The following is a 26,941-nucleotide window of genomic DNA, read 5'->3' on the forward strand; positions in this document are numbered from 1 at the left end:
TTTTTAAAACAGCAAAATATGTTCACAGAGAGCAATCTGAAAATTACTTGCAGATCTCTACATTTATATTGTCAGTACTTCTTCTGCAAAAGCTACCTTGAGCACGAGTGAGTTGCAAAATTTATTCTCATTTAATTGGGCCACTTCCTCCCTTAGAGGAGGAGTTTAAGCAAGGTTCCTCTACTCAGATGAGTTTGTGTTATGGCATTTTTAAATTTAAATACATCACAAAGTTATTTCTAAGTTTCAAAATGCCACAATAATCCGTCTGCATGTAGCAGATCTGTAACATAAAACAGCCTGAACTCTTAGAGTAGATTTTCCTGGCAACTTTACTTCATATATTGCACATTTATACTTAAAAAACAAACCAACAAAAAAAACCCTAAAGCACCCAACAAACTATCAAGTGCTTCGTAAGTATTAAATCATAATAGTGGAGGATTATGGAGCTATAAAGTTGATTACTAGGGTTTTTTCCTGATGTATTAGCAGTTACCTAGCCAAGCACTAACTTGTTTCTGATTTCCATGACCTTAACAGAAATGAGTCCCTATTTTCCTTTGGAAACTACAGACCTTTCATTCACTACCCCCAGACTGCACTATCACCCTATCTTCAAATTAATGTAAGAAGTCTCACCAGGATCAGAACCCAGAGGTGCAAATGATTAAATGGCTTGATATTGAAAATTCTGAGCTTAGTGTGTGGTGTTTCCATGAGCGCAAATCAGGATTTATCACTGGAAGTTCTAAACAACTCCTTAAAAGTCCACAGAACAGAACTATATTTCAAGAATTATCTGAAGTCTACCTCATGTCTAACTTGAGAGAAATGCATGATCTGTTTCATATGGCCCAGTACCACCTGACTCCTGCTAACAGATTAATCTTTATTAAAAATACTTATTCTTGCATTTTTAGTTCTAATATTGGTGATGCCAGTTGACAAGATATGATTGCAAAATTTGGTGGTGACTATGAACAGGTGGAGATGCAACAGTTAACAAACAGTTAAACACATCAGTTGCATAGAAAAGAATGGGGAAATTACCTTTTTTTCTCAGCTAATCTGAGCCATTGATCAAAGGGAAAGGCTAAGAATGTTCAGCAGGAGGAACACAGCCAGCCCCTCAGAGACTGACAAGGAACCATTCCGAAACATCCACCAGTGCAAAATGAAAAGTCTCTGTAATGGGATTTTGTCAATGTGATGACCATTTCCTCTAGGATATTGACAATATATACAGACTTCATCACTTCTGTTATAATTATTTAGCTGTTTTTCAGTTAAACATTGTAGATTGTGGCAACTTTTCACTAAATATTTGGATTTTCATCAATTTTTAAGAAGTTTCAAGCATGAAATTTGATTTCAGACTTTCAGTTGCCAGTTCAAGTTCAAAAAAAACAATGTAGCCCACATAACCCAAAACAATGTTAAGTGAAATGCTTAAAGAAACAAAACCACAAAAACTGAAACAAGCATGAATGCCTCAAACCCCAAATACTAATCCCTTGTGAATTAAATGAAATTTTCTGACATAATTTAAACATTTTGTGTGATTGCAGTAAGAAAAAAAAAAAATCCAACATACCCAAAAGCTTTCTAACATGGAGTTTTGAACTTTCTATACTGGATTAAGATTTTTTTTCACTATTAATTTACTCAATGTTTTGTAATGAAAGAACATAGAAGGAAAAAAAAAACTCGGATCAATCTAAATTTTCCTCCAGAACTTTATTTTGAAGAGAATTCAGGTCTTTCTTAAGGATTGAAAAAGACTTTTTGCAAAATGAAATTCCTGCACAGAATTTCTCTGCATGATTTAACATGATCTGCTAATTCCAGTAACTAGGTATATAATATTAAATTGAGATAAATAGGCAAAATGGTAATAATTCCTAGTTTATAAAAATAAATACACACAGAAGTAATCAAACCCATTACTAATTTACTGCACATCAAAGAATCCCTGTTCAGATCTTGAAAAGAAAAATGTACATTTCCTTATAATAAAGGATTTGCCTTTCCTGGTAACCTAAATGTTACAAACTAAGCCTGTCTCCAGGCATTTCCCTTGGACTCTTCCCCAGAGCTTTACCATTTCCTGACTTTTTACCTTCTTTTATTTTTTCTGTTAAATGTTGTGAAAAATTTGTTCTGCCTTAAAAAAAAAAAAAAAAAAGTTTACATATTTTATTCCAGTTTTTCACCTCCCAATAATTCCACACGTAAGTTCTTGCTATCCTTATGAAGGCATCCTGAACATACATGTGTGTAAGTACTAAATTACATTAAAAAAAGAGTGGTTTCTCAAATATTGATTAAAAATAATAGCAAGAAAAATTGTAACAAGTAAATATGATGAGGAATATTACCTCAAGCATGACCTATAAATATTCACCCAGTGAAACATGTACTTCAGGACACTAGAAAATCTTTAAATTTGGGAAGGGTTGTTGCCTGCTTGTACCCCCCCCCACTCCCACCCACCTCCAATTTCTTTCTGAACTACCATTACACACAGATACTGGTATATAAAATTCTGCACATATGGAAATAACTTTTTAATATGATTTTTCAGTTCTTCCATCTTGACTGCTCAGTTTCTTCTTGAAGATTGGTTTACAATAAAATTGAAATCTACATTTTGATTCTGCATAAAAAGATAGACTGCTATTAAATTCACTGTTCCACAGGGACTTTATTAGGGCTGCTACTGAACTGTGCATCATTTTAATTAGAATTAACACTTTCATCTTGTTTATGAATATATGTAAGATAAGCTTTGAAATATTTAACATCTGGGAATACAGTCAAGCTGTCACAGCAAAATTAAGACATTTCACATCCATAACTATTATTATATAATAGCCAGATACCAAATAGCTAAACATTCATTGTTAGCATTTGGAGTATAATCTCTGTATGCATACATTTCCATGTCCTTTGGGAATTTATTCATGCTTTGATCAGGATCCCTTTGAAGCAACTTTTCTTTAAAGAGAGACATTTCAAGTGCAGTCCTTGACTGTGTTAGATGTTTCCCTGGTAGGTACGAGACCTGTTTTACATAATTTATTCTGCTGTTAGCACACACATCCCTAGATACACAGTGAGAACAGCACAGGCTCACTGCAGCAGGTTGGCTCCCAAGGATCACCTACCCAGAATGGGATATTTATTTTGCAGGATAGAAAGATTCATAGAAATGCCTGCTCAATAGGCCACCATCTCCAGGTCAGCAACCTCAGTAAACTCAAGGTTCTTCCCAGCAGAATATTCTCCTGGGATCTGATGGGACTCCTAAAAGTAAAATTAAGGGAGGTGGAAGCTAATCCAAACAAAAAAATCCTACAAAACCCTTGAAGAGAGGATTTTCAGCACATCTACTAAAACGCTATGGGACTGTCAGACATGTCAAACAGTAAATCTTCGTTAATTTAGATCTAGAATGTCTTTCTTAGAATTTGGCACCCAAAACTATGGTAGCTGACATTTTGGAGTTCCAGGTACCGATCCTCTCCTCCTGCCAAGAGCCCTGCAAGAGTCTTCCAACAGCAGTGCAGCTGAAAAGCCAATCCATCTTCATGACTTCTCTTGAAGCTACTGAGGATGGAAAAACCTCCAAGCTGTGCCTCTCTCACAGGAGTTTTTCTTCATTTCATTTTTATCTTATACAAAGATGTCAGTTATAAATCGTGTCATTAACAGCACTGTCTTTGCCATTCCATTGTTTTGGTTTCTTCCCATTTAGCAGGAACTTAAGCTTGTGAGTAGCCTCCAAAGTGCTTTGCCCCAAAAAAGCCTCACAGAAGACATTTTGGTTGATGCAGTTTCTGAGAACATTTTGAATACCACTGCCCTTAAAATCTAAGTTATTCTGTGACATAGAATGACCTTATAGTCTATGTAAGTTTCTCTAAGACAAGTGATACTGATTTTTTTATATTATTCTCCACTATAAGGGTCAGTAAGAAAATGCAGAGCATGTTGGCTAAAGGGAATCTTGTCTCATTTGCATTATTACTGAGACATGCAAAAAGCAAATACAGTTCAAGTTTTTAAACACCAACACACGTTTCTTTTGTATTTAAGACAAACATCCTCAAAAATTCCTCTGTGCATTCACTCCTGCTTGTGATTCCTTGGCCACACCAGAGGAAACCTCTTATTGATCACTTTTGAAATTATATTTCTCAGCACAAATGTTTTAGTAATTGGCTGAATGAAATGATGCTAAACCTCTACAGGAACAGTTTCATTACAGAACATGCTTTATGGTTTATTTGTGAATGTGTTACTGATTAATAACCTGCCTCGGAGGAAGTACTGCTGATTATCTTCAGATTTTGGATCTCTACTTTATGGGTTCTCAAAGGGGACATAACCTATATTGAAATAATAATGATATTTTAAAATGTTTCAATTATTTCAAGGCACAAATTTAAGTGCTTTTGCTCAGAAGCCCAAGGAGAAAAAAAATCCTCAAACAGAAAAAAAATAATTCCTAGATTTTGAGAATTTCTGAGCCATTATATATAATTAGAATTACACATATTCTACAAACTGAGTCAGATTTCTTATAATTGTTAAAAAATCCACAATCTACTGTAGTGTAAAAACTTTGGAAACTTTCACTGAGCAACACGATGACAGTGTTTTCTCTTAGCTTATATTTATTTTCCTAGCTCAAACAGGAATAACAACAATTCTGGAAACTGAATTTCCAAAGACAAATATATCAAGCCCTTATTATTGTGCCAGAACTGCTATTCTCCTATAAGAAATGGCTATGGAAATGCTTAAAGCACAATTGTGCTGTGCACACAGTTGTGCTCTTTTTTAAATTGGTGGCCAAGGCTTGTCACAGCTTCCTCACAAAGGATTTCTCTGTCACAAGTTTTAACAAATTCCAAAAGTAGCACAAGGCATTTTGTATTCCACAAGTGTTATCAGGGCTTTGTAAGTGAAGCATTATGCTTTTACTCTCCTCCATTTTGGTCACACAAGACCTCCTCCAAACTCAAATGTACATTTCCAGCACATTGAGGAAACCCACATGCTGAGGATATACTCAGCCATAATAAAAAACCCCACCACACTTCTCATCCAGCTGCAGGAAAACCTCCTCAGCTGTAGGAAGGTGCAAACAACCAGTGCTGAAATTTTGGCCAATGCTGAAATTTTACATTCAGTAAATAGAGCAGGCCAAGGGTTTCACTCAAACAAAATTCACCCGCATTCGATATATTCAATTGTTGAAACAGTTAAGTTTGACCATGGGTAAAGTGCAATGAACATCTTCCAAGGCAAATTAACATGAAATGTTTGAGCTGAAGCTTTAGCAATGGCAAGCAAGGGAAAGCTACATTACTTATAAATAGAGGCCACAGTTTCTGATAGTGTCTCTAGTATGTGACATACATTTTGAGGACAAATTCTATGACAGTGAGGGACACAGGACAACAACAGAGTCAGTGCATTCCTTCTTCCCCTCCTGCCACACTACAGCATCCAAGCCGTCAGTCTTCTTGCTTTTTGGCAACACAGAAGAAACTTCAAGTTGAAAAATAACCAGCAGTTTTACAATGTACTTAGTTATAGAGTTGAATAGATGTAGAGATACACTTTATTTCTACTTTCTGTAAAAGTTAAACACCTTGTTCCCATTAGTATCACAATTTTTCCATGTGGCCATCACTGCACCACCCTTCTTTCAGCTGAGCAAGAGCAAATAATTTACTGTGGGCTCCTGCTAATGTCAAATCATGCAGCTCTGTTACCAAGTCACACACGACAACAACAAAATCAATCCCTGCAGTCCCTTGGACAATTTTTGTCTACTGTTTATCAAGGATAGCTGGTAGGATCAATATCCAGCAATATTCACTAACGCAAAACCTGAGGCAAGACACACTTGAGTTAGCAGCAAGCTTTTGTTGCTGAAGTTTCATGTCTGTGTGTACAAACAGAAAATATTGAAGATTTTCAGTTTGAACCTTGCTATTTAACCTCAGCTGGCTTCCTTGTTCTGCTATCAAGGCAGGTTTCTATTCAATGCACATTTCAGTATGAGAGTGAAAAACAGCAATTTGCAACATTAATTCAGTTTGCAAACAGAAAGTTTTCTATTAATGCAGAAAGTATTTAGGTGCAATTAAAAAATAAAGGCTTTGAATTTTTACAGTGAAATATTGTGAAAACCAGGTTACAGTGACTAATGTAAAGTTCTTTTTTGCTCAAAATAATGCAAGTATGACATGACAAGCATGTGAGAACAGCTACTGTTCATTTGTTATCACTGGAGTTTCCTTTCTATGTAAAATAAAGTGTAAAATGTTCTGTTTATTTTTTTTTTTGTCCTTTAAATCCTTACTTCTGAAGCAGCATCCCTTTCCAGCTGCTTTATCAGACTTTTTGTGTTGCAATTTATCCAGCTGAACAATCTGCAGATGGCTGTAGATTTAGTAAAAAAGTGTTGGTTGTGAGCTGCAATGTGAATTTATACAGCACTGAATTTTTCTGGCTGTTAACTCAGGCAGTCATTGAAGACAGGTGCCCTCAGGTACTTATTTAATTCCTACAACTTTGTAACACTAAAAAAAAAAATCAAACCCAAAACTAAAAAGAACCCCCACTCAAAAATCAAAATCAGTAATTAACTTAAATATCCAAATTTTTAAGGCACTGAAAGGATGATGCAAAAATTATCCAATTAAAATGTCCAAACAAATGAAAACACAACAAAACCAAAACTCAAAACCAGAAACAGCCATCAAAACAACCTAAAAGTGTTGGAAAAAAGGTAAAGCCAACTCAGACCTCTCTAGATGAGTACAACTCACTAAAAATTCATCCTTTTGACAGTAAGTAATATCCCATCCATACCACAGCTCACCATCCCTCATTTACCTCCCATTTCAGCCAGGCAACAATGTTATTTTTAATTCACACTAATTGCAAGCCCTTAAGGACAAAATGGTTTTTGTTGTGCAAGTGGAAAAAGTACAAATGAGAGATACAGCCTGAAATAGCTTGGCACATGACCTGCCGTTTAGAAATTAAAACCAGGATACAGGAACTTAAATGCTCCCAGTAGCATCTGCAATGTCCCCTCAGAACAGAGAGTAATTTAAATTTTTGTCTACTGTAAATACTCTAATATATACAGGCCTTGAGTTCAGAGTTTTTCCATATACTAGCAGCTATATGTGGTTACATACATTTAGAAGCTTTGAACAGTCATTATCAATTACTTTTCCATACTCTAATCTACACATTTGCAATTATCCACAACTTCCATTTTTATCCTGTCTTCGTTCTCACATTATACTAAAAAACTATTAAACATTTCCACCTAAGAAGTGAATCTGGAATTGACACCTCACAATTCAACTTTACCCATATTCAGAACTGAAAGTTAAAATTTGTGTTGAGTGCTCACAGATGTGCAGCCTTACACAGGCTAAAGAGGAGGTTTTTCAGTGAAAAATATGTCACAAGTAATCACAAAGGTTTCAAAAGCTATCATTGAAATGGTGAAATCTAAAGCTCTGCAGGCTCATAACTTATGTAAAATAACCATCATTGCACAGGAAAGCAGTGTGGATTCCTTTCAGAGCAGTCACAAAGTTAAGAATCTGTTGTAAATTTCATTAAATATATGGCTGTTTACTTGAAAAAATTAATGCAATTTTAAAAAATTGATCTGATATGTCACAGATATTTTTAAAAAAGACAATCAATTAAAAGACAGCTATTAAAATTATGTCTGTGAAATAGCAAAGCAGATAGGATTTTGATTGCCCCATTCTGTCACTGAGACAAAAGTTTCAGTTCTTAGTTCTCCACTCATTCAGCTTCTTCGACAAACTCCGGTCTGGCTGACAGGAAAGAGAAATTTGGAATTTTACACCCATTGTCTTAGGGATGTCTTGGGGATCCACTCCAGCACTTGTAGAATAGCCCCAGCTCTGCCACAGGAAGGACTCTGGTGGAAAGATTTTTTTCCCTTAAAAAGATCATTTGTAGCCATTGAAAACTTTCTATTTATTTTTCTGTAGTCAAAAGCCTTTTTATGGTTCTCCTTTAAAAATGCCTGGTAAAGAGTCAATCTCCTGAGCAAAGAAACACACAGAAGAAAACCCGAAAGGAACCTTACACAATACTGTATCTCTGTAACTTGCAGTTCCAAAGTAGTTTATTCCCCCCTTTTCCTGTTTTGATGCCAGCACACAGGTAATTAAAGCATGATTGTAACATGAACTGCTTGGTTTCCCAAAAACAAAGCCACACTACAGATATATATATATATATGAGGAGGAGGTTACTAATTGAAAAATGAGAGTAGTTTCCAGTTGGATCAGATGGAAGTGCTAAAGAACACAAAGATCAGCTGCCAAAGCAGAAATCCTAACACTGAAACATTACCACAATTTCAAGTGATGAATAATGGAAAGAATTGTTTGTTCAATTAGAAACTCCATGTGTTCAGGCATTAGTATCCCTAGGAAGTGTTGTTCACTCAACTCAAGGTCAGAGAATTTGAATTTTACATATTCACTTCTAACTCTATTTGTCTCAATTATAATAAACCAGGTGACCCTGTCAGTGCCTGTTGTTTTACATTTTTAACACTTATCATTATTTCACTTATACCAAATATATCCCACTTTAGAAGTGGTGGCTTCCTAAGAATATTTCTCAAGAAGAATTAACTTTATGGCTGGCAAAATACACTTTTGCACTGTGTTTGGTTGGTTAAGACTAAAGTAAAATCTGAAATTGCCATAATAATTAGTGTTTGCTATATATAATTGAATTTTTCTTTGCAATTAATTCCTACACCTTGAATAATTCAGATAATTTGTGTTAAATCATTAAGAAGTCAAACTTCAGTTAACAGTCATCCAATTACTTCTATACCATGCCTTAACAGAACTGAACCATTACGATTAAATTTATAAAAGGTTCCTTGTCATAATTGTTTGCTCCTATGTGAAAAACTCCCACCATGAAGTCCTGATATGACCTGCATATATTATACGTTTGCTAAATTTAACACAACTGATATCCTGGGCTGACATTCAGAGAACACAGAGTATTGAACATGCCACTTTTAATTGTTGTTTACCAGAATCCTGAGCAGCATTTCCTCCATCTAACCTGAAACTTGGTACTGGGGCTGATGTCAATGAATTGCCAAAGCCAGCAGTTCATATCAGAGCCACCTCTGATGTGCACTGCCAAATTACTAGTTCTAATTTATTTATTATGCCTAAAGATACAGAAGAACACATGAATGATGTTGCTATTTCAGGACTTTGAGGGCGAAATCTTGAAAAGTAGATTCAAATCAAAGACTGAGAGACTGTTTATGTGATAAATTGAGAGAATATATATTGCATTATATATTATACCAATATAATCTGGTATATTCCAGATTCCCAGGTATTTGTGTGTTCTGTACATTTTTAATGGGATAATCTCCTGCAGTCAATTTCACTTTTCCCCCCAAAGTGACTTCAGAAAAGGAAGACAGTCCCAAATTACTGAAAAAATTCCCTGTTAATATGCCTCTGAACTAACTGGAGACATTTAGGTGTACATTCAACAGGTAAGGATATTTTCAATCCAATTGGGAATTCTTCTCAGACATTTTGGCTCTGAAATGATGCTTTTAAAAGAAAATGCAATGGCTAGGGAATACTGAGAGATCCACAGAGAGAGATGCATAAATCTGACATATCTTGAAATAATTGAAATGTTGCCAGTTAGGAAAGCAGGTAAATGAGATTTAGGCAGCTGAAAATAACCTATGATTTTTAACAGCAGCAGTAAAACTGATCAAAGACTGGTTTTATTCCCATCCTTCCCGCTTTGCAAAATGATGAGCAATGACAATGACAGAACATCCTTCCTTATGCCACTTAGTATTTTGTGAATAGAGAGTCTGTATCTCCACAAATGTCAAAACAGAAATTTATTCTTTAAATTCTGTGTCAAATAAACCATATTTGCCATTAAGTGCTTATTCCCCACTGAGCCATAGTCTGGGGTATAAAAAGTTTGACACCATTGTGTAAGTAGGGAAAATATATTCAAGTATCAGCAAGTATTACCCACCACCCAATTATTTTTCAGAACAGGCTTCAAAATGCAAAAATATTATTCTGACTGTTTATTTTCATGCAGAAGAAAGAAACGGTTCTCTCCTGAGTATGTCACAGATTATGCCTGCACAAAGCACTGACAGAATGGTGCAAAACACTTTCAAGACTCAGATTTACAACAACTCCAGCAGGGAAATGGGAGGGGCAAAAAGGTTGGGGTTTAGGAGAAGGACCCAAAAATATATGAAAATTATATAAATATAGATCAGCTCTTATCAGGCTAAAATAGAGTGGCTTCAACTCTTCCCCCAACTAGTCCCCCTCTCTCTGCTTCCCTGAAAAGAAGCTCAATGTAAATTTAAAAAATGGTCTCCTCAGAGAGTTTGTAATGTTCAGGTTCTTTTTTTTAATTTAATGGGTATTTAAGAGCAAACTCAGGATTTACTAAAACAACAGCTCTTTTAAACTCTGAATTTGTTATTCATGTCTCAGCCAAGAAGCAAACTCTCAAAATAGAACATTATGGCTGTCTGAAAGATGTCTATCTTTCACACACATATTATGGTTCAGTTCACAACCTGCACAGTCACACTGAAAAATTCCCATTGTACAAATGCATTCCTAGATGTCCAAATATGCATCTCTACCATCAGCTCTGGCACAAACGTGGCCACCCCAAAGAGGAGGAACCCCTCCACTCATGGTTTACACACTGCAGAGTGGGAACTACTGGAATTAAATTGTGCTTTATAGTTATGAAAGCATCTCATGCAGCTGGGCTTGCCTTGGGCATTATGTAAGCAATGTAAGACAAATGTATCCTGAAAAACTGTCAGAAAAAAAAAAAAATAGCAAAACATTCAGATTTACCGTAGAAGATTAAATGGACAACATCAACTTATGAAAATTATTTCAAAATATGTGGATGCTCTATTAGATTAGCATTTTTTAAAGTAGGGCAAATAGGTAAGAATATACAACAACTCATGGCTTTGGGTACACCATTTTACTTTGAAGGTCCTGTTCAGCAGATCTTATGGTAAATTGAATAAACCAGTGGTGTCAATGTACTGCAGAAAACATTTCTGGTAGACTTTGGCTGCTGCCTATATTGCTCATGTACAGAACTAGCATATGACTCACTTGCATAATGGACAGGAATTCATTCAGCATTAAAGTTTCAGAGAAAATCCTTATCCCATTAAGAGAGAAATCTTTTGACCTTATGTACAAAACTATGCTGGCTCCCAATAAAGGCACTGTCAACATTGTATCATTGCAATGAGTGTATTTTTATAATTAATGCCAGCAAGATCAGACAACAAAGTGAATTTTATTTTCTGATTACAGTGCATGGTGGTTTTAATGTTCTCTATTATCCAAGGTTGCTGTGCAGCTTGCCTAACTCCATCCAATCTGAGAAATTCTTGAGCAAAATAACAGAGTAATTTATGTAAAGGATGGGTACAGACTCTCTCCCCACTTTTTCCTACAAAACCAATACTGAATCACAGCAGACAGCCTCAGCAGCCATTGGGATATCATTATTCACAACCATTACTATAGAAAAAAGCACCTTATTCTCAAGTAATTTCAAAACTATTATGGACTACTGTGGAAGAGAATATGACAGTATATGACTTCTCTTAAAAATTAAAAAAAAAAAGTCAAACATTGTTTACTTACCATGACAGGAACCCTCCAGCTCTTCATAGCCCACACTGCAGATGCACCGTCCCAGAGGCACCAGCCAATCCCCATCTGCCCCACAATACAATTTTGGAGTGTCCCGTTCCTCAGCGCTCTTCACACAGGAGCCCCGTACTTCCACCAGCGAGGAAGAATCCACCCTTGGAATGGTGTCGGGAAACATGGCCAAATTACGGACCGTGAAAGGGCATTTCTTGTAATAGACACGGACTGACACCAAAGCAATGCATGCTCCAATGTCCTGGAAAGCAAGATAAAATCCCTTCTTGTTGATCGGCCCAACTTCACGAACTTCCGTGTTGAGCTTGAGGATGCGGTCGCCCAAGTCCATCTGGGTAAAGCTCTCATCAGCAGCTATGGTATCAATTTTGGTGTACTGGTTTGGCTTGAATTTTACTCCATGAGGCTCATCTGACTCCATGTAGTAGAGATTGAAGGTTTCCTTGCAGGTCCCCAGCACCCAGGGAATGCTGTTGCAGTCCCTCAGGGTGAACTTCATCTCCACGTAGATTTTCTGCGCGGCGTCGCGGGAGACCCAGTTGGTTTGAAGCCAGTTGTTCTGGTTGGGTTCCATCACATTGCACACCTGGTAAGTGTGGATGGGACGGTTGTGTTCATCCATTTCAGTTATGGCATCCCACTGGAAAGAAAATAAAACTGTTTGAAAATATGTTTCAGTATGTATCATGCATATACACACACAAGTGCCCCATGTGTATGCACCGATGGCTGAATTATGAATAATTACTTCAGGAAATATGGTAGTTAAAAGATGATAAGTATAGAACACCACACAAGTTTGATTTCAGAAACTTCACAATAAATTTCTATTAACAAAAATATTTAAAAATGACTGGAGCCTAGCAAAGAAGGAAATACAGGTCATGTTTATATTTATATATATATTTCCATATACTTTACATCAAAGGCTCATAAAATGCTTATTACATAATCTGCTACTCCAAAAGATTACCAGCCTCCCAAAAATAGCTTCAATATAACTGAATCAACTTTCCACTGAGCAGTCATAATATCAATGTAGCACTAGAGATTTTTTTAAATCAAAACACAGAACTACTTATAGTTTTGTATCCAAAGCCCACCAGAAGTCTAAGCTTAGCTTTTAGATGTACTGATCCATTGGGGTGGAAGCAGTAGGAAAAAAAATAAGAACCAAAACCAACCAACATTAAAGTCACATTAAAAGGAAGATATGCTGGATGCTCCATAGAGGTCTCAAAAAGAAAAAAGAACTAAAAAAAACCCCACCAAACAACACTGGCGTACCAAACAGAATTAAAAAGTAGTTGGCTGTTTAAAAAAAAAAAACCCAATGTTTTTAAAATACAGAAGAGTTTTCCAAACTGGCATAGTCCAGCTTAATTTAAAAGCCTCAATATGATACGGTTTCCTAAAATTATTAAGGAAGGGAAAAAAACCCAAAATATCTTCCTCTTACTTGGAGATTCTCCTCAGAAATATTTATATATTCACTCTGAATCAATATCTTAATTTGAACTTAGAAATTAAAGCTCTAAAGTTAGCTATTAACCATGCAGTTAATGGTATAAATTTATTACTTCTGTAGGAAAGTAAAGGCTCAGCACTTCAATAAGTGGTTTCAAAGAATAAAACAAAATGGATTGATCAAACAAGGACAAGGCTTTAGTCCACTCAAAGCAGATCTCTCATGCTTTGTGCCTGTGCCTTTCCACTGTGCTCCCAGATAGCCTGCTGAGATCTCCCATTTTAGAGGAATTCACCTTTTGGGCAAGAAAACTGTTTAAAATCTGCAAAATGTTTTAATAGAGCCAGTAGTCTAAACATCATATATACAAAATATTTGGAAAAAAGTTAACATTGAACATCTCAACCCAGCAATTGCACTGGGCCATGCTGGGTGAGTATGGTTAAAAATACAGAATGTGCACTTAGGTACTACTCCTAGATACTGAGTGGAAACAAGATGACTTGCACCACCCAAAAAAGTCACTTTCAGTGATTGAAAAGTCTGACAGAAGTCACTCTGTGATAGTCTCTGACATAGACACAGCCTCCCTGCATGAAATACAGCTTTTAATTTTACTTGAATTCTCATCTGATAAAAAGTCAGGAAAAGCAGCAGCTGAATTCAGTGCAGTCAACAAAAAACCAAATAATTTATCATACACACACAGGGTTTTTTTTGGATGCATTTCATATTATAGCTCTCATTTAATCAAATTTTAAGTTGTGCAAAAATTCAAAAACAAATGAACAGAAGCATGTCAGTGATGATGTCTACACAGGAATGTGGTGGCTCCTTCAAAAATCCCTGACCTGACACAAAAGCTGGCAGGAGCTGTCTGGTTTAGACAAGCTGACAGTTCAGACCACCTTCAAACTTTGCCCATCCCCATGTGCTGCTTTACCTTCAAAACCTTTTGATTACAGTCCATTCAAATGAGGAATACCTCTCCTAATATTGATGGAAGCAGCAGCAGCATAAAGCTAATTTTTACACCTGGAGTAGCAGGACTTACGGAAAAGACATGTTTGGAGGAAAGACTTCAAACTTCTAGTTCAACAATAGAATAAACAGCATGGACATGCAGCATAAAGGAGGAGTAAATCACTAAAATAGAATAACATAGAATTTGAAGACTAGTGGAGAGAAGATTAGAAGATTACCCATCACTTCAAAGTACAAAAAATTAGATTCAGTTACAAACCACACTGGGATTTTAGTTAAAGTCTCAGCTGTTTCCATACCTCTAAACTACTTCACAACCTCTCATTCTTCAACTAATATTCAACAGCTCTACAAAGAACACTATTAAGAGCAAATCATGTAACTTGAAGCTCTGTAATACTGAAATCTATTTTCATGGATTCCAATTTTTTTTAAGTCTATTTTAAAACAAAACACTGGAAATTTAAGAAAAAACTGCAAGAACTTTTTAGTAGTACATATCACTACTGAAAGCTGTTCCGATTAATAGGGGTAGATATATCAAGCAGTTGAAAATATCTACTTCCTAATGAGCTGATATCGAGGTAAACTTCACATGTAGTGAGAGACACCTCTCCCACAAGCTGTCACGCTGATTGATGGATTGATATTGAGTTCTTAATCTCAGATAACAGTTATTGAGGCACTGAGCCCAGCAGCAGTTTGGTAACCTGAGATAGCAGTCTTAGAATCCTGCACACCTTCAAGATTCTTTATTGATATTTTACCTCATTTTAAGAAAACAGAGGGGATGCTGTTTACTTAAGCCCATGCCCTCACTCATCAGTTTATGGAAGAAACCATCTGCTCACAAATGCAGCTAATTTTGCTGCATTTGTATTCTAGGCAAGAGAGTTTCCCCCTGCTTTTATCCTTATCATTTTACTCTAAGGATACTTCTCCAAAAATGAAGGATTCTGGACCTGCACCAGTATATCTGAGCTTACCCCTGAAGGTTGTGTCAGAATTAACATGACATCATTTGGGTATCAGGCACACAATGGCACCCCTGGGTAAAATATTCTACACAAACCACTTGTTGAGTAAAACACACTGAAGATAAGCACTGGCTTTCCATGCAGAAAATTGAAGGAAGAAGTAGTGCTTGAAAATAACATGAGATAGGAAACTGGGGAGCAAAACCCGGTGACTTCAGCCATTCTGTATTTTACTATCTGCTAAGATGACACAACTGTTAAGGCAAATCCTCAGTGGTGATAAGTTTTATTCTTACCTGGCAACAAGAGGAAGGCTTCCATTCTAAACTGAGGAACAAATATAAAATGTTCATGCTAGAGAGATCTGGTTTACTCTCTTGGCTTCAGCAAGTGAAGTCATTTTAGAAATGGAATTGTCAACTATTTCTTACACGCAAACATAGGCTGACATTTGAAAATTCAGTGAACCTGAACTGTAGAAATGCAATTTTCTGACATATATATCCCTCATTGCCCACACAAATTCACTTGAGAGAGTTCAGGTCACAGTTAAAAAGTCCATCCTATCAAAGGGATGGACTGTGTTTGTTGTACAGAACTGGTACTACCCTGAAAAAGAGTCAGAAGGAAGTTGCAAGTGTGTCCATGCAACTCATGTACCCAAACACAGGTAAATAAGCGTTTTCTTACTTACCACATCCAATGATGAGAAAAAGAGTGCATACAGTATTTTTTTTTTACCCCACTAAATGGTTTACTACTTATTTAGGTCATCCCAGATCTCAGCTGGGAGTCACCTAATGAAATCTTTACATGGAGAACACTCTCAGCTGTTCCCTCCTGACAACCCTATAGATCCCACTTCCATGGAAACAAGCAGAACAGTAAAAATAAAGAGAATTTTAAAAGTTTTCTAGAATTCCCTTATATTAATCTCCAGTGAGATGATGTTCACAAAATGAGATCAGAAAGGCCCAAATGAGGAAACACCAGAGGAGGACTTGCACTTGGCATGCAGCTGCCATCTGACAATGCACATTTACACATCTCGCTGCTGTAGTGACATTCAGGCAAAACCACCTACACTCTACATAACAGAACTGAAGGAAAAGAAACTTATCTCAAAGTAATGTGCTTAGGAAATGAACATTTTAAGGCACTGTTGCCATTGAAAACAGCAAGACTAAAGAATATTTAAAAGACCTGCAGAATTGCTCTAAGTTAGAGGTATCGAGGCAATATTTTCCCCCTTTCCCACTAACTCATTTTTCTTTTCCTTCATTTTTCCCAAGATCTACAGTTCTGTATGTGAAAACGGGTGCTCAGACCCCCAAAGATGAGTGATAACACTGAACTCCCAAAATATGCCTGTTTGAAAAAAAAGCAGAGAAAATTCCCCAGCTATTTGTATATATCTTATCAAGTGCAAGTCGATGTAGTTGGCAAAATAAAACAGCAACTGAACAACCTTATGTTCTTACATTTAAAGTTGAGGTGGTTTAAAGTTGCTTAGGGAATGAATAGCAATATGTAGCACAATTTTATTATCTCTGTAGAACTAAAATGACAATCACAATGCAAGATTAGAGGAAATTGTGACATCTGTTTTCTATACAGGCACAGAATATGAGAATAAGAGGGCAAAGCCCTCAAAAATCTGTGGAAGTAAACATGATTAAAAGGTAATAACAAAATCAGAATTGAATAGATAAAGAATAGTTAGGGCTAAATAAACAAGAAAACACAGGAAAGATGTTAATGAACTCAAAACAGAAATTCAAAAGTGAGTTGCTTTTCTATTATTTACATGAAGCACTGAACAACTGAGAGATGAGTTGCTCCAGGTGATCCAGCTCTGCTCTGAAAATTCGTCTGGTTCATATAAATGTTTTCTACAGGCAAGCAAGACCTGCATTTGTTGAGATTTGGGGGATGAACCCCAGAATTCAAGTGAGACCAACTTCAGATACAAGAAACAATTGACTCTCACTTGGAGATTAGCCAGCATAGGACTCTGGGATCAGCAGGCAAAATAAGAGAGCACTGCTCCAGCTTTGGAGACTGAATTCAGACTGTTCCAAAAGGAAAGGGCATCAGAGGTCTTGAACAAAGAACTTTGTGCACCTACTAGAAAATATAAAGATGACAAGAAATGTATTTGAGTGCCAAAATACCTACTCTGATGCAGGATTCAGGCTAGTGAGGCAATCCATTTATTTGACTGAACAGAATTTAGACAGGAACATGATAATGCATCAATAAAAAAGTTACACATAGAATGATGTTCATACTGTCTGGGCAGGGCATAGAATGTATAAAACAACAGGCAGAGAAAATAATACATAATTCCTTCCCTAACAGATCATGAAAAAGTACATTCAGAAAAGAGATCTACAGAAAAATGGGAAGAAAACCCAAAAGAAATCACACACATATGCATACACATGTAGGTTGTTTATCTTAAACTGAAATATCATTGAAACCAGCCACTACTATATAAAATACCTTTTCCCCCAGCACTCTGGAACAAGACCATGGTTCCCCTAAATGCATTATTGATTATAAAAGACTCAATGACTTGTGCCAAGGATCTGCAAGGATGGTGTTCCACAAATGAGACACACTAGTAAAACCTCAGCAGGCAGTGAGAGATGCCACAATTCAGTTATGAGAAGTGCTGCTGATCACCTTTCCAGGGGCATCTTATCCCTTTGTAATGCAACACTTCCAATGTATTCAGAACTGAATGGAAAGTGAGAGCAGAAAGTCTACACATTTTCAAGATACTACAGTTCATAACACTTATCCCTGCTGCATGCCCTTCAAAAATCTGGCAGTGCTCTATCTCTAGGACCTGTGACAGAGACCTTCTCTGCTGGCCTCTGTCTTACAAAAGAAATAATAAAAAATACATAACCCAGTGGTTTTACAGGTATCTGTCACTAGAATAGAGCTGGGACTGGCTAATCACAATAGTTGTGCGCTACATTTGACTGCCAGCAGCTACAGAGTCTACTGTGATAAAACACAGAATATTGCTGATAATGCTGATGCTGACAGGGCAAGGGGAACAAGAGCCCAGCCACGCTCACTTGGCTGAGTGACATTTATGGGATTAACCAGGAATACCTGAAGAATGTGACAGCTCCAAACACCAACACACACATGTTGAAACACAAGGGTCTACTGTGGAATAACAGATGGGTGGATGGAAGGATCAAGTTTGGTCACTCAACAGAACCACAGACTGGCTGGGGTTAAAGATCATCCATGGGCAGGGACTCTTTCCACTATGCCAGGCTGCAGCACCCACAACTTCTATGGGCAACCTGTTCTGGTTCCTAACCACCCTTATAGGAAATAATTTTCTCCTAATACCTGATCTACACCTGCCCTCTTTTCAGTGTAAAACCCCTGTCCTATCACTACATTACTAAACGTAGTAGTAAATTAGTAAATATGTAAATAGATATATCATGACTTAAGATATATAAGTGTTAATGCTTATATTTTATAATTGGAATAAGACAGACAAGGACTGAGAAATAAATTACAACTACAAAATAAAACGAAATCAAACTGTAGATTCCAATTAAGCTCCAACAAGTATTAGCTGTTTAATAGTAGAAAACTTATTTGCTGCTGTGTTGCTTTATTTCCTAAATATGGGGAGCTGCAGCAATCCTGGCTCTGCCCTTCCCAGCACTTCCTACACTTGAAGTAACTGAAGCAGAATGTTACAACACTGCTCAGTGAAGCCACTTGGTACTTTGGTAATGCTGCACAATATCTGTCTGCATCAGCTATGTGGCCTGGGGGACCTTGCTAGATCTCCAAAATAGCACAGATAATGTTGTGGTAAATGTTTGTGGGTCCTCAGGTATTTAGAAACACAGAAAAACAGTGTGGAGGAAGCTTTAAGAAAAAAAGAAAAAAAAACAACAAACCTTGAGCAAGCTCTAAATTTCTAGTTTAGAAATTTCTACAAATTCAGAGTTTGCCTGTTAATCTTATTCAGGTGTTTGTGAGCAGCCCTGGGCTGTCACATCACCACTGCACTGGCTCTGACTCGCCAAACCCCTTAAGTAGCCACGCTGGGCCATAAACTCCCCTCCTGGCAGACCTGCACTTCCCATGAACTTTAACCCTGCCAATTGGGCTGACCTGCTGGGAAGCCAGAACAACTTTAAGGGCAAGCAGAGATACCTGGTAGATTTTCTCAGCCCTCAGTTTGAGAGCTGACCTTGTCTGCCCTGTGATATAATGCACATACTGAGTCAAATGACTGCTTTTACCATATAAACTCTTCAGAAACTGTGTATTGCATCACACCACAAACCTGACTTGAATGCACAAATTTCCAAACATCAGTTCTGTTTCAGTTGCTTTCCCTGCCTTGAATCTACAATTCTGATATCTGAAATTCCCCTTCAGCAACAGAAGATTTTCTGCCTTTACCATTCCAAGCAGTGGAGTTTTAGTGAATAGCACAGAATCCCGCACACCAGTGGTCCTGGCTATGTGCACCTACAAAGAGGGCTATGACTCAGTTTCCCATTTTCATTTCCTGACTAGTTACTCCAGGAAAAAAGCTTTTCCATAGCATTGATGGCAGAAATTACATAAATACCTTTTCAAGCTCCAGGTTTCCTCACTGAAAAGCAGTGGATCTCGGAGACTTTTATTTGGGCATTGGCATATTTAAATTCCTGCAATTAGCAAACAGCCAATGAGGTTAATATGGATGAACTGAAACTCAGAAGGCTATTTGTCCACTTCTTCCATCTCACTCCATTTTTTTTCTAAAGTCTGCTTTCTTTTAAGAAAAAAAAAAATCCTGTCTTTTCTACTTATTAAACTTGTACTAGTCCATTAGTGATCCTAATTGAAATTATACAAATGGAAACAATTAAAAATAATAATTACACAAAGTAGCTATGTAAGGCTTTTCATCTGTGGAGTGCTTTATAAACACTAGTGCATTAATTCAGCCTAAAGCATAAAACTAAAGAAGCAAAACTAAAGGTATTAAGAGGAAGGTGAAGCGACAGATCAGTGATTTTTACCAGCATGCTGTGTGTCAGGAGCTGTATCACTGTGGATGCCCTGATCTGACACTACTCACAGGAGCCAAACTGATGACACTGCAAAGCTCCCCTGCAGCACAACTCTCCCTTTGAGCATTTACTAATGGGCTCCTTTAGAACCATTCTCCATTCCCCTCCAGCTGTTGTGCTGCCTGGTGAAGTGGAGCCCCTTCCTGCAGCACACATCTGGCTGGAATACCTGTGACCCAACTGCTGCTGGAGAACTGAACACTTGCACCTTTCATAAATCACCTCCAGCCTCCCACCACCATCCTAACAAGTGTTATTGCTATCTACAAAAACAAATTCATGACTTCATTTTTTCACAAGCTACTTATCCCTTCCAGGCAGGGGAGCGAAAGGGGGAAAACCAAGATTAGAGCTATGTGACTAATTAAAGGCACAAACTTATATTTATTGGCTTGCAAGGGATCATGTTTATATACTCCAGTGAAAGCCGAAAGCAATGCTATCATAGCCTGACATTTAACTGAGCCTAAAACCTCTGGAAATAAAATCCGAGAGGTGAACAGAAGAACCAATTATTACAAGTGGAGCAAGCTGAATAACAACATCAGTAGCAAGTCAGTTTATTTGCATGTAAATTCATAAGCTTCTGTATTTCAGTTACCTGCATTACAACCTTACTCATTTTCTAGGTTAAATGGAGCCATGCCAAAAAAACTCTAAGGTATAAACTTCTATTAGAGGTTGCAAACATCCTTAATAAAGCGTCCAAGATGTGCTGAGAAATGAATACATAAAATAAGAAGCCTAGAGTATTTTTAGAAGAAAGAAAAAGAAAGGGATCCATATGAACCTTATCTATTGTCTATGAACTCCAAGGAAGGAACAGAGAAAAAAAAAGGGAAGAGAAAGGAAAATAATTACCAGTGTTTTCCAGTACATCAGTTTGTTCATCCTTCTTACGTAATTACTTATTTACTGAGGACTTGCAAAGTAGCACTGTCTCCTCAGGGAGCTCAGGCTCAGACATACTTGTTAAAATGTCCTGGAAGAAAATAACTTGCTACCCCTTTCCCAGTGCACCTTCCTTTCTTCCCATTTCTGAGTGCATAAATGGAGGGAGCATCAAACTCTTAATTATCCTATACTGTAAATAAACTGGCATTAAACCCATTCCACTCACTACAGTCGAGGAGTGCATAATCAAAACAAACTCTCAGACATCTCATTTCTACATGGTCCTGTATGTGAAAAGATGTGAACTATAATGACTCCCATGCTCTTTCAACCTCCCTTACCTCATTACTCATATTTTCAGCTACATTAAAAGTAATTTTGTGAATCAACTTCTGGGAGAGCTGGGAGAAAGGAGAAGATTTCATTTCACTGTATTTCAGTTTACTTGGTACGCAGGCCAGGACATCTTATGTAGGTTTTCAATCCCTTTAGGTTCACCCAAATTAGAAAGCAGCTAAAAGGTATTTAATAAAGAACTTCTTACATTTATTTCACAGGTCTGCTGTTCAGGTTACTGAAGGAAAACAGCCTATGGTACTGTGGGGAGATTTATACATTTGCTTGCTCTATTTACAGTTCACACTTTTCTTAGAACACTACAGTCTCCCTAGGATATGTAGAACAAGCTCTGGCTTTCCAAAAGGACCTTGGTCACAACACAAAGCAACATGAACCATGTGGGAACACTGTGCTTGGGGCATGTCTTCATCAAGGACGTACCTAAATACATGTTGACAATTTTTAGCTTAATTTATTGCTGGCTTTTTTTTTTTTTTTTTTTTTTCCTTTTTATTTAACTGATAATACTTATCCTTTTACTTTCCAGATACTGCAATTGCAACAGTACCTGACTTCAGTGTTTAAGTACAGTAAGACTTTTTTCACCCAGCTGAAACCTAGAGCTTTATTTGGAAGCTACTGTAGATAAAAATCATAGCAGCTGGCAGGGGGTGGTCATGGAATGTCAACTAGAGGTCAAATTAGATGCCAGGTTCTTTTGTAATTTACCAAAAGATTACACTTTGCACATATATCTTGCAGAACTTTCTCTGCTGTCACAACAAACTTGACCCTAAGAGAGCAATGCTTTATTAAGTTACAGCTGAACACAATTGTTGAGATGTTGGTCCAGTGCCTCTAGTTAATATATCACCGACCAGCAGGATGTCCTTTTAAAGAAAAAGCCATTTATGTTTGTCATTTCAGAGCAGTAAAAAGAGAAAGGTTTCTTGGCATATGTCCTCACAAGGTATTTTTTTATGAAGGACAGTATAAGTTGGTTGCCTTTTGTTGGTTTTTTTGTTGTTTTTTTTTTTTTTAACCAAACTGCTACATCAGTGAATCTCTTCATATATATTTAAAATATGTCCCACAACTTTCTGGTCAATTCTTTAAACTTTTTTCTGTAGAATGAGAAATTTTTGCTAGGAAACAACTACTCTTTAGGGGGATTTTTTGCTACTACAATTATGCCTTTAACAGATCTCACAGTTTTCTAGAATGCCAATGCTGGAGTATTCACAGGGCCAGGGAAGATGGCAGCACAATTCAGCTTTGAGAGTTATGAAGAGAATGTCAATCCTGTAAAATCAGGAGGTTAGACAAGAACCCAAACTCCAGGAAAATGGAGGAAGAAGCCAACTTCACGTTCAAGTTTTCATCTTCCTACTCCTCTCTTTGTCCAAGAACTGTTCTGGGGACCACAGCAATGACTATATCTAGCTACCATTTTTTAAAGGCAAAATACTTATCACACATATATAAATTGTTGTAATCAAATGATTCAATATATGATAACCATTTAGCAGTTTTCTGACATTTCCAAATTACTTACTTTTTGATACTGCAGAATGTAAATTATGGAGGAACACAATTCTCCCAATTCCCTGAAAATTTCGTTACTAGCCTATGATCAAATCAGAAATCTGAGTTCTGCAGCTCCCTCTTAAGAACAGAATGGAAAGTATTTAGGAACAACACTTCTCCCTTTTTATGACATGTCCTTGCAATCTTCAAAGCTCTGACTCTTTCACATTTTTGTATTTGGGGAAAAATATTGGAATATATCGTCCTTCTACTAACCCTGATTATTCTGGAGAGAAAAATGGGAGCCTGTGAGAAATGAAGATGCTGCAGGATCCATGGTTCCATACAAAGGAGCAAGGAACTGAGGCTGCCCAAGAAGGAAGACATAGCCCAAAGGAGACAGAAAAGAACCTTATAATCAGAGATATCACCTATCCATCACTCATTCCTTAACCACATTTTTGTCCTCTTCATCAATCCCAACCATGCAGGTTGGAGTAGACAAACAATGAGCATGTATGACTGACTGAAACAAACCATTTCTATCAATTTAATGTACAGATAGTTGTATTATTTTTGCTGCATTGCATTTGTTATGTACAGCCACATGAAGGGCACATTTTTCTTATGTACCTGTTTTTCAATCCAAAGCTTTGACTCTCATGAAAACACCTCTCAAAATTTCTACCCTTTTTTATCACATTTGAGAATCTTGCATATGAAAACCCATGAAATTCTATTATCTGCTAATCACACTCATGATCACTTTTATTGAAATTATATGTCTGCAAAAATGAGAATTTTCATAGAGCACAGAGTGCTGAATTCAAGTCCTCTCCCACCCACCACTGCCCCAAACGCACTACAACTCTTCCCTAATTATTCTGCTCTTCTGCTGAAACATGAGATGAAGGATCGTTAGAAGCAAAAAAATGCCTTTTGTAAATTGACATATGTAGAATATTGACCTGCAAACCCTTCTCCAATTTGCAGAGCCCTTTCTTGAAGCAGACGTGTTAAAATAAGCAAGCAGAGTCTGCTGCATGCATCCGTTCCCTAATAAGATCTGACACAATAATTAGTGTGCAGCAAGCTGGGGTAGTTTAATGTACTTCCCTTCTCATTTCTATCCAACTTTATAAAAGTTTCATTAATCTTTGCCACCAACAACAGGAAAGCAATAAAATGGGCGTAACAGCACAAGTCAAGAACCTCACAATCTGTGCTTTTTTTCAGTCCCACCATTCAATACTGGTTTCTGAAAATAACCAGGTGACTTCACAAAGGCCAATTAGACAGTTCAGGTAGTCTAGGCATGCTCAAGTTCACCTTTCAGAGTTGCTGGAGATTAGAAATACCAGACTGAGTTTTTGGGACAACCTGTGATTTTGATGTGGGAGGGAAGAGCACCACAATTGACAGCAATCAGTTTTTTCATGCTCTGAAGAGTTCCTGCCTTGCTCATTGTTCTGGCACAGCAAGAAACACTTAATCTTAGCATTGTAAATACAAAACCAGGAGAACAGTAACCAAAAAAAAAAAAAAAAAAAAAAAAAGGCACAGAATGAACTGTCAGCTTTGATGTAACACTTGTGCTACTGAAACAAAAAAAAGGAAAACTATACTAAAGCCTCAAGCTGACAAAACTGCAATAAATACATGTGAAAGAATTAAAAAACTTCAAGAGTAAGGTCTAATATTTTTGTTCCCTTCACAAATGAAATAAAGTTTCACCCATTAATTGAGATTTTCAAGTCCAACTTTCTGTGGAAACCATTTATTTAAATTTGACACAAATCCTTATTATAATTTCACAAATTTCATAATTCTTTGTCCTGTGTGTGTATTCCTGCATCAACTTCAGATATGCAGGAGAGGCACTTAAACCCAAGACTGGAAAAGAAAAAAAAAAAAATTACTAAAAATTTCAGATAAAAGTCACTGAATAGGGGAGAGCATCTGCTACATCCAAATATTTTTCTGTCAAGACTAAAACCATGGTGTGCTAAAAACGTAGTGAATCTTAGAGTAAAATAAATACATTAGTCTCTTGTACATAAAACAACAGCTCTTGAGTCATACTTGACTCAAGTGATTCAGAGGCTCTGGTTGAAAGCTTAAATAAACGCAGGGCTAAAAAAAAAATGAGCAGAAAAAACCCATTTTGTTGGGAACAGCACATCTGGCATCTTTGAAATCAAGGACTTGAGTCTTGCTTTTGCCTTTACTCCTGCTTTTTTCTTCCACACCTTTACAAAACACCATTTAGATTTCAGCAGGTCATCTAGAAAGTAATCTTTTAAGCTGTGATGTGCAAAAACTCCTTCTTGTGGGCTTTTTCTGTAGACAGGACTTCCCTTTCTAAGATGAGCAGGTACTTAGAACCAAGTGATGTAGCTATGTAAAGTTATGCTATTTTAATGATGCTGTCAAATAAAGTTATGTTAGAAATTGTACAGATTTCTGTTTTTTCCTGCAATTTTATTTTCCTAAAGAATATTTGGCCTTTAAACTTGCTGTTTTGATGGAAAGCTGTACCAGAACACCAACAACTATCCTTTAGTGTCACAAATCGATAGCACTGCATGCAATATTTAATACAAACTGAGACCCTTGGGCCTGCTCTTTTAGCTTCTAACATCAAGTTTTTCTTACTTGCAACATTTTAAAATGGCAGTTTTCCTTAAAAGAAACAAAGGGCTCCAGTAACCTCAGGTATTATTGATAAGGCAGGCTTCAGCACAAATAAAATCTTAAGATAATCACAGCAGCAATAAAAATATAAATCTAGGCAGCTCACCCATTTTTAACTTTTTTCATAAGAGCATTTATGCCATTAAAGTTTCTTTATACCAAATGCAAAATACACAACAGTGTTTTAATCTTTGAGAGGTTTATTAAAATCTAAGTATATTCTTCATATAATTATAGGAGAAAGAGTAAAATAACTGGGAGATTGGAGGGTGGAGAAAAGGCAGAAACAGTGAAAAGCCCCAGCTGCTTCAACATCCTATTCCTAAGTGACCATTGAGAGAGTCATTGAGAAATTTAAGAACTGGGTAGGGCCACTAATCCAGAATAGTCCCAAGCTGTTATCTTCATAAATTTTTCCCAGGCTTCCCTGCCAAACCAAAATTACAACCTGAAACCACAGTAAAGTTTGAGAGGAAAACAAGAGAGACACATGAGGGGAGAAAAAAGAAAGGAAACAGGGAAAACAGAAAACAAGCACCTTGATTTGGCTGAATGGTAAAAACAGATGCATACATAGCTGAATCTCAAGTTTTTCCAGTTCTGCCCTCATTTATCTGCTAAAGCAAAGATAAACAGCAGTGAACAACTGTCCCAGGAACATCTTATCCTCAATGTATTGTCACGGTATTCCCATGTATAAAAACAAAAACCTCTTTATAAAACAGCAGATGCAACCAAAAATGGATGGTCTAATTCAGAGTTGTTTTGCAGGCATAGTGCAAAGGAAAGAAAGTCTGTTGCATTTGGTCCTTATTCTTCTGTACAAAAGAGAACATAATCATGTTTTTGTTTTCTAATATCCTCATATCCAAGTTCTTGGCCAGAGGTGGCTTAAAAAGCATGTAAATGTACCTAGAACTAATTAATATTTTGAGATTTGTTTAAGTGCTGCTTTTGCCTTCCCTCTCTGTACCATGTTTTGCACCATGCAGCCATAGCCTTAACATTCTGGGCATGGGCATCAGAGCATGAAGTTTCTAGGCATCTCCATGCACACAAAATTAAGAACAGCTACATTAAATGATGAATAGCATTTCCTGTAGCATTTCACTA

At 36.9% G+C, this 26,941-nt stretch overlaps 1 protein-coding gene across 4 annotated transcripts in view; it reads right to left on the reverse strand.

Annotated features, from left to right (window-relative positions):
- EPHA6 (EPH receptor A6) overlaps positions 1 to 26,941 on the reverse strand; it is a 382,744-nt gene that overhangs the window by 283,977 nt on the left and 71,826 nt on the right. For all 4 annotated transcript variants that reach the window (XM_021550127.2, XM_021550126.2, XM_021550124.2 and 1 more), the window contains exon 3: positions 11,805 to 12,468. In XM_021550127.2, the coding sequence (XP_021405802.1) occupies positions 11,805 to 12,468 (664 nt within the window). The remainder of the gene's footprint in view (positions 1 to 11,804; positions 12,469 to 26,941) is intronic.

Source organism: Lonchura striata, chromosome 2 (genome assembly GCF_046129695.1).
Source record: "Lonchura striata isolate bLonStr1 chromosome 2, bLonStr1.mat, whole genome shotgun sequence".
NCBI classification, from domain to species: Eukaryota; Metazoa; Chordata; class Aves; order Passeriformes; family Estrildidae; genus Lonchura; species Lonchura striata.